Raw genomic sequence first — 8,439 nt, forward strand, 5'->3', positions numbered from 1 at the left:
CTATTCTGATATTGAGGCAATGTTGGGGCACCTGAAGATGCCCAAACTCCTCACCATGGCCTACCCCACCTACCGGGATGTCTCCTGTCAGTTCTTGTCTTCCTTTGAGGTCATTTACCATGACGATCCGCACGTGAGGCAAGGATGGGGCAAAATAAAGTTCAAGGTCAATGGGAGAGAGTACAACATGAACTTCAAAGACATTGGGAGAGTCATGGGTTTCCAAGACTTGGCAGACTACTCCCTCCCCAAGTGTGAAAACCTCTCCACTCAGCTTTGGAAGTTAATCACTGGAAACAAACACTCTACCGGGGCTGACAAAAACTCACATATCTGGCACCCGTCTGTACGCTACCTCCATAGGATGCTCGTCCATGCATTCTACCCACGGAAGCAAGCTGGTAGTGTCACTGAGGAAAACATGCGACTGCTCTGCCCGGCTATCCGCCCTTATGCCCCACCTGGAACGTTGCCCCTTCCAAGCAACGACATCTATGCTTCCTTCGGGATGGTCAGTTTCTTCGTGAATCGTCTCGAGCACTATAGAGACTGGGCATGGTACACAACTGATTCGCAACCAAAGGTTGGGATAGGCGGGATGATCACGCCACTGCTCCAATTTCTGAATGTTCCTTTGGGAAAGGACGCAGCAGGGCCTAAGTTCATCGATGGCACTTACTTGAGGATTGCCACCTATTTCAGTGGGATGTATGGGAAGGACTACGTCTACCACTACTACTTGCAGGGCAAGCCGGTCGAAGTGGTTCTTCCAAACCAGAGACTGACGAGCTTAGAGAGACCTGGAGCTATCAGCTTCAACTTATCCCAAGAAGACTTTCTTGGAGAACACGGGTCTCTCGGTCCCATTGCTGCACCAAGGAAAAGGAGTGTTCCGACGAGACACGACTTCACAGAACCTCCTAGGGAAGAATCTGTACCCATCTATGGACCTCCACGCTACTACTTCAAGCCACATGTTGGAGTCCTTCCGCCTGGTGCGCTTCGTGATGCTCATGACCACATTAGCCGACTTCAGCGATGGAACAAGGCATAAGACAGAACGATCGAAAAGCAGAAGGACAAGTGCAAGGCGCTGAGCAAGACGGTGAAAAAGCAAGCAAAGACTTCAGCCAAGTTCATGAAGAAGGTGACCGATGTCTTCGCGAACAGCCTTCCGCCTTCGCCTTCGCGAACACATCAGTCCCCCAGCCCCCACCTCACCCCACTGATCTTGGTTTCCCACTCACTGATAGAAAGCTCCAGTGACAACGGAGGAACCCACCCACTCAGCCTTCCGCCTCTGGAAACAAGTCTCCATCCCTAGCCTCTTCAGAAAGTGAAGCTGAGATTGAAGAAGTTCAGAGCCAACAAGGGTATGGAGACCACAGCTCAGGACATGGAGGTTACTACACCACGTTCCCACCGGACGACGATGATGTTGGGGCATCTGCCCCCACTTACTATCCTTAAAGGTATTTCTCTACTTTCCCTTGTATATACCATTTCGTTTTTGCATATTAGTTTTCTCTTTTTGGGTATCTCCATCTCCTTGACAACACAGAGACTGTGTCATTTAAGTTTGGGGGAGGTACCAAGTATTTGATCATGTTTGCTTTGATGTTGTTTCATTGAGTCATGCATTGCATATTTATTTGCATATTAAAAAAAAAATCATTTAGTTTGCATCATTTGCATTTTTAGGAGAGTCTAGAGCATATAGGTTGCATTCACTTGCATTGGGAGCAATGATTTTAAATGCCTTGTAAAGAACACTACTTTGCACCTGAGTAGCTTATGCACCTCTCAAAAGGACTTGTATGCTTCGAACCTTGAAAACTCTTCCTGAAACTTGTTGATTGCTGAAACTCAGTCTTTGAAGCCAACTACAACCTTATTTGAACTGAACGAACTTAATGCATCTTGCTCATGGTCCCTTGTGTACTGAATCATGGATATACACACTTGAGTTGTCACATCCTTTATGCCAATCTTTTTGACAACCTCTAGTGGTAGATCTCTCCCCAAAATCCCTTCCTCTGTTTAAGCCTTCATTGATTGATGAGTGAGGCCTTTTTCGGAAAGTCTTACATGCACATAATGTTGAGAGTATCGGGAACGACAATGTTTGATCTTCATTCTTGCTAGATTAGGCACCTTATTGTCTAGCCATAGGATGGGGGTGAGTGTTGTGAAGTTTGATTTGGGAGTATGAGAAAGTTGAAGGAAAAGAGTGAACTCTTGTGTTTAATTGACTAGTCTTTATGGGATAAGTAGAGAAACTTCTAACTCGATTTGTGAAAAGTCTTGGCCCCCCAAAAAAAAAAAAAAAGAATAGAAAAAGAAAAAAAAAAGGGACTAGCAAAGTTGTTTAGAGCTAAGATTTGTTTAGAAGTTAAGAAAATCCTTTATAGATTTCAAAGAAAAAAAGTTTTATGTGCAAAGGGTTTTTGAGGTCTTTTGGTGAGAGATGTGAGTTGGGTTTGACATTATGAAGTGATTGTGTAACTTGTATATTTGGGAAAAGGGTAGAACAATGGAGATTGAGCATTGTATGCATGAGTTGGTCCCTTTCTTAGATATATTATGTGCAATGTCAAGGCTACTCGTTTTGAGAGTAAACCACTTTAAAAGATCATGGATTTCGAACCTCTTGACCCACTTGAATAAAAGCCTTCCCTTACTCAACCAAATGATTTGGACCAATTGACCATTTGCAAGAATTCACTTGATGTTTTATGCTTAATGAATGTGAGAGTTGGTTGATTTGAATGTGTGGATGCTTGATGATAAGTATAAGGGCAAAAAGAGTTGAGATAGGCCTAGAGAAGCTAGAGTGTAATAAGAGAGTGTGCTCATGATAGATTAGATGTTGAATCGAGTGCTAGTTGTGTTTCTTTTGGCTATGAGCTCCCACCTTCAAACTTCTCTCCCTATGAGTTATAGAAAGTTCACTTGTGGACAAGTAAAAGAACAAGTTTGGGGGAGTTGATATCTTGCATATTTCCATTGTCTTATCCATTCACTCATGTACATTTTGATCATATAGACTATGATTTAGCCATGTTTAGGTTGCATTTTGCATACATGAGTCCTTATCAGGTATTGGAGTACCACATAGAGTTCTTTGAGACATTTGGGTGCATTTGGAGCTCAAAAGAGGTGAAAAAAGGTGATCATTGAACGAGCAGTGCATGGGAGCGACCTCACCGGAGCAACACCGTGAAGTCGCTGTGACACCCTTTCAGAGCGACTTGACCGGAGCGACACAGCGAGGTCGCTCGCGTCTCCATCACCCGGAGCGACTTGACCGGACCGACGCAGCGAGGTCGCTCGCGTCTCCATCACTCGGAGCGACGTGACCGGAGCGACGCAGCGAGGTTGCTTGCGAAGAGCGACCCAGAGCGACGTCTCGCAGCGACCCCTCCAGGTCGCTCCTGAAGCCTGGAGCGACCTCTCGGAGCGACTACTGGAGGTCGCTGCGCAACGTCTGATTGCTCGAATTCATTTCTACTCAAGGGCATTTTGGTCATTTTATTATGCACGTTTTTACTTCTGAAAACCTATGTTTTAAGTACTCTTGGCAGCCACCAGACAGATTATCTTTGGTTCTAAGAAAAACCTTTGAAAAGTTCATCTCTTGAATCATCTTTGTTCATCTAGTTATTGCAATTCTGTGTTTTCCAATTCGTTGTTGTATCCCTCTGTATGATTAATCTGAAATCCAAAATGGGTTTAAGAGGAATCATGAAGAGTAGTGAGTAATCACCATTTGAATTCATGGGTTAGGAAGATTAAGGGTGATTAAGATTAAGGGTGATTAGGTTAGAGCTAGGATGTTTTAGAGTAGATCATTCCAAAACCTTGCTAGTAGAGTAATTATAATGCATCTTCTGAGTTAGCTTCTCAAAAGTTGATCTTTAGGCATTTTCCACCCAAAAGGTGTTCGATGAAATGCCTGAAACAACTCTTTTAAACTTTTAGCATATTTTGCCAAAGACATTTGTTGTTAGAAATGCTAAGATAGCCTTAGGTCTGTTAGTAATGATTGCTTCCATATTATTCAACCGAAGACATTTGTTGTTTGAAATGTGTTAGTAAATGAACATTCATCTAGACATAGAGTTTGTTTAGAATCGTGTCTAAGCTTAAGGTTGATAGTTTGATTGTTCGTTTGTCATCCTTAGTTCGAAACTTGATCACCCAAGGTCTAATTCCTATGCCCATGAGTTTTCTTTTCCCTTGGTCAAGAAAGTATCATTCTGTAATTGCTTTCTAGTATTAGTAGTAGTTTAACACCCATCTAAATCATTGGTTGCACTTAAATGTACTGAGTACTTGCATTCTCGTTGCTTCGAATTCTTTCAGAACTGATTCGACAATCATTTATACTACAACATTTGTCAGCTTTGAAAACTCCAAACATGAATTTGTAGATGCCAAAATAAGATTTGTAGATGCCAAAAGAAAAGACTTGCAAGTGTTATAAATCACATAACTTATAAGAAACATGGTTAAACAATAGAATGATAACATAAATTTAGGTCCAAACAAAGCATAATCATAACGTGCCAACAAACATACATATTTCATATCAATCTCTTGAACAGAAGCATAATACTCATAATAATCCGGTTCATTGAAAGTTTGAAACCCTTAATAGTACTCACACGTCTCTGTCCCTTTTACATTCGGCTGGCATAACTGGGAACCTTGTACGGTCGGTACAGTAGTTATAGATGGTCCATTTCATGCGGACCCATTTGAGGCGACGATATTGTTCGGCATCAAGGTCACGGAACTCATTCTGATCCCACCACATGCGGCCTTGGGTAGCACAGTACTTGGCTTCCACAGAAGCTTGGCAGCCGTCGATGTGGAATCCTCTGTAGGAAGCTATGAAGGGTGCATTAGCCCAATTGGTTTTCTCTAGCCCTCCTCTCGTGGCCCAATCGTCAGCGTTCCAAAGGCTCGAGTATAGCTTCATCGGTTGGTTGAATGGGAAACGTACTCCTAGATCCTTAGCGTTCTTGAACACACGGATTGGTATGTTGTCAACAAAGAATCTGATATAAGAAGAAAAATCAAACTAACCGGTATTAGTTTTACCATAGCGGTTTGAACATATGACGTTCTATAATTAAAATTTGAACCCCGTATTAGGGCACATGATTGACAGATTGAATGAGTCACTAGCCTATCCATCTATGCTAGCTCATTTGAATATTAAAAAAAAAATATTAAAAGCTGAACTTTTTTGTCTTTTTGACTCGATTGTCTCTCTGAAAAATCTTGCAAGACCCCACTACTTTTTACAAGATCAAGATTGGGTCACGCCCGAGGTTAAAATTACACTATTAAGAAAATTATAATAATAATAATTTGAAAATTGCGACAAGATAGGAGAAAAAGAAATAATAATGGTGGTGGTAGGACCATGTTATACCTGACAACTTTTAACATATACTAATATATATGAAAGTGTAATATAAGTAATGAGGATAGAGTGTGCATACACAATTTGGTAGAGATTCCAGAGGACGGAGTAAGTATGATAAGCCTTTGAAGGGTCGAACCAGAGATAGATGCGTTGCTCTCTGTTTCCCTTTCCTCCTGTGAACACATTGGTCTGCAATATTACTGGCTGGCCTGTCCTGTTCCCGAGAAACTCGAAATCTATCTCGTCATGCTCGTTGTTAGTCGACGACAGCTTCACACATTAAATTTTTCAATTATTAGTTAGATTTGTATTGGTGACGGCAATTATACAAACATATTAGTATTTTTCTTGTTTGTTTGATAAAGGATTAGTATTTCTATTTTAGTCACATTTTTTTGAGATTTGCGGTGAGACTCACATAAAATGCAGTGACGACCCCAGCGGTATCACCAGCTGGCAGCTTTATGTGCATACTGAAATGTCCGAACAAATATGACCCTTTGGATTGAAACCCTGTCCCTGTTATCATTCACCCCAATAAAAACAAAGTGAATATTGAACCCAAACAAAAAGAAAGAAAATTAAACATAGTGACCATTGCAGGCCGTCCCAATGTTTTTGGATATCTTTCGCAAAATCTAAATATAGACCTTTTTGTATGGTTTTTAAGTTAATGCGAAATAATATTGCTTCAAAAACTGAAACTAAAGATAGGAAACCCAAAGCTATATATATTTATTTGCCTATGTTTCAGACCGAACCTAATCATCCAAAATATCTTGCAGTAGTAAATGTACCAGTGTATTTGTCGAGGATGAGTTGGAGTTCGGAACCGCCATTGAGTTGCTTCTGGTGGTCAAAAGCCCAAGTTGGGACGTAGTTTCGGCCGAATGGCACATCAATGGCTTTCCGTGGAGGAATTGCCATTACATTAGAAGAGGCCATCAGAAACAGAGCTACGAGAGCCCATGGAGTTGAAGAAACAGTCATTGCCGGTCTGAAGAGAGAGAGAGAGATGTGATGATGATGAATGATGTGGTGAGGTGAAGCTAAGGGGGTGTGGGTGGCTTTATATAAGAACGAATTCTTTGGTGGGACGTTCTTCTTTATTACGATAATAAACTTTTAAAAAATTCAACTTATTTTCAAGTTTCGCGGACCTTTCTTTTTTTTTTCCTTTTGTGAGAACTGAAATTATAATGGGTTACAACTGTAATATGGACATCATACGTACAGCTATACAGCTTTCACAATCAGTTTTCTATTTCATTATAGAATATTATGCATTGTTGGGTAAATAAATTGTGTTAATATTTCGAGTTGCGACATATTTGTTGACAAAACTAGACGAGTCTTTCATTGTCTCTCTATTTTTCCTTCTTACTAACACAGTTCAGTATTTCATTTGACTAATTTCATATAAATGACTAAATTGTAGGACTTCCATCTCTGGGCTGTTTAAGAAAAGATGAAACTACATTATAGTCATGTTCAGGGGCAGACCCACCGTTGAAGGACCTGTGGCACGTGCCACATATTCTTTATTAGCTAAATAAAGGCACATACTCGTTTTGTATGTTTCTTTATTAGCTAAATAAAATTTTGATTTTCTTTAGTTTAAACCAATGAAAAAGAAGACGTGCCCCACCCAGTTACAATAGAATTGAAATGTATTACAGCCCAATTAAAAAATAAAATATGTGTGTCGCAGCCCAATAAAAATAAAAACCAGTTTTAGATACAGTTTTTAATTATACAGCTCAAATAATTATGTCTAATATTTAGAAAACCTAATCTTTCTCAATGAATTATAGTGATTCCTTTCTAAAAAAGTTTCTGTGGAAAAAGACTTCTTTATTTTACACTTTTCGTGATAATCAAAGCAAAAAAATCTTATTTATAAAAATTATTTCTTCATCATAAATGAGTTTATACACCATCTTTAATATTTTTTTTCATTATTTATCTCTTGCAAATATAACGTTTTAAAGTAACAGTGGAAATATAATTTAAAAACAGTGTGTATCAACATCGAAAAGCTAATTTAGAGAATTTACTTCAATTCTTTTGGATCAAAATCATTTAGAGATTCTTAATTTCTTATAGAGTTTTATGGTTTTAATGTCATAAAATATTTCAGTTTATTGTTATTTTTAATATTAGATTTCACATATATAATAAATATATTATATTAATTATTTCATCAATTATAGTTAAATATTTGTGTGCCACAGTCTAACTAAATTTCTAGATCCGCCCCTGGTCATGTTCTTTTTGCGAACGTTGCAACCAGAGTCGGCGTTCAAAACTTACACCTATTTTCATGGCAAATACGCCATGGGTTCGAGTCGCCTTGGCCACCTTCCCGCCTATAACCGTGCGTGCCCGGATGGAAAGCCTCGTGGGGATTAGTCTGAGTTTACCGCCTGGGAACCCAACGGTCATCAAAACAAAAAAAAATACACCGCTGGCGGAACAAAAACGATTTGTTTTCCCAATTGCTACGGCAAAAATAATAAATAAACCTGACGCTGAAAGATAGCAGCGTTAGCAACCTCCGCTAATTATGTCTCTGTCAGCATGTTGGTGTCAAATTTAGTTTTCAAAACTCATTCAGTTTGCCGTTGTCATAGTAATTTTTTTTGACGCAACTGCGGGCCGCAGTGACCATTAAAAGAACATGGCTTATATACATTGTCTTCAAATACAAACTAGTGGCTAATTTGTTTACTTTTTTAATCAGAGCTAATTTGTAGAAATTAACTTTCAAATCAATGTAATGAATTTGTGGTTGTGTACAGTTGGGTTTTGTTTACCTTATTAATTGCTATACAATTATAATTTTAAATGTAAAACAAAACTGTCCTTTTGTATAAACTTACTCTTTTCTTTGGAAAATAATAAGAAATCATGATCAATTCATATAATAAACAAAAAGTGATGAATTTAAATACAGCCTTTACCCCAATTATAGTTAGTTTATTACCATTAGACAATGATTT

The 8,439-nt window shown here is 39.1% G+C and overlaps 1 protein-coding gene across 1 annotated transcript; it reads right to left on the bottom strand.

The window, feature by feature from the left end:
• Positions 1–4,511: 4,511 nt before the first annotated feature.
• On the bottom strand, positions 4,512–6,613 carry LOC106389424 (xyloglucan endotransglucosylase/hydrolase). The gene is made up of 4 exons (XM_013829671.3): positions 6,235–6,613; positions 5,856–5,956; positions 5,514–5,707; positions 4,512–5,063 (listed from the first exon to the last, which is right to left on the bottom strand). Exons 1-4 carry the CDS (start codon positions 6,425–6,427, stop codon positions 4,664–4,666), a joined length of 888 nt encoding a protein of 295 aa, XP_013685125.1. The 5' UTR covers positions 6,428–6,613; the 3' UTR covers positions 4,512–4,663.
• Between the last annotated feature and the right edge of the window lie 1,826 nt (positions 6,614–8,439).

Source organism: Brassica napus, chromosome C3 (assembly GCF_020379485.1).
Source record: "Brassica napus cultivar Da-Ae chromosome C3, Da-Ae, whole genome shotgun sequence".
Lineage (NCBI taxonomy): Eukaryota > Viridiplantae > Streptophyta > Magnoliopsida > Brassicales > Brassicaceae > Brassica > Brassica napus.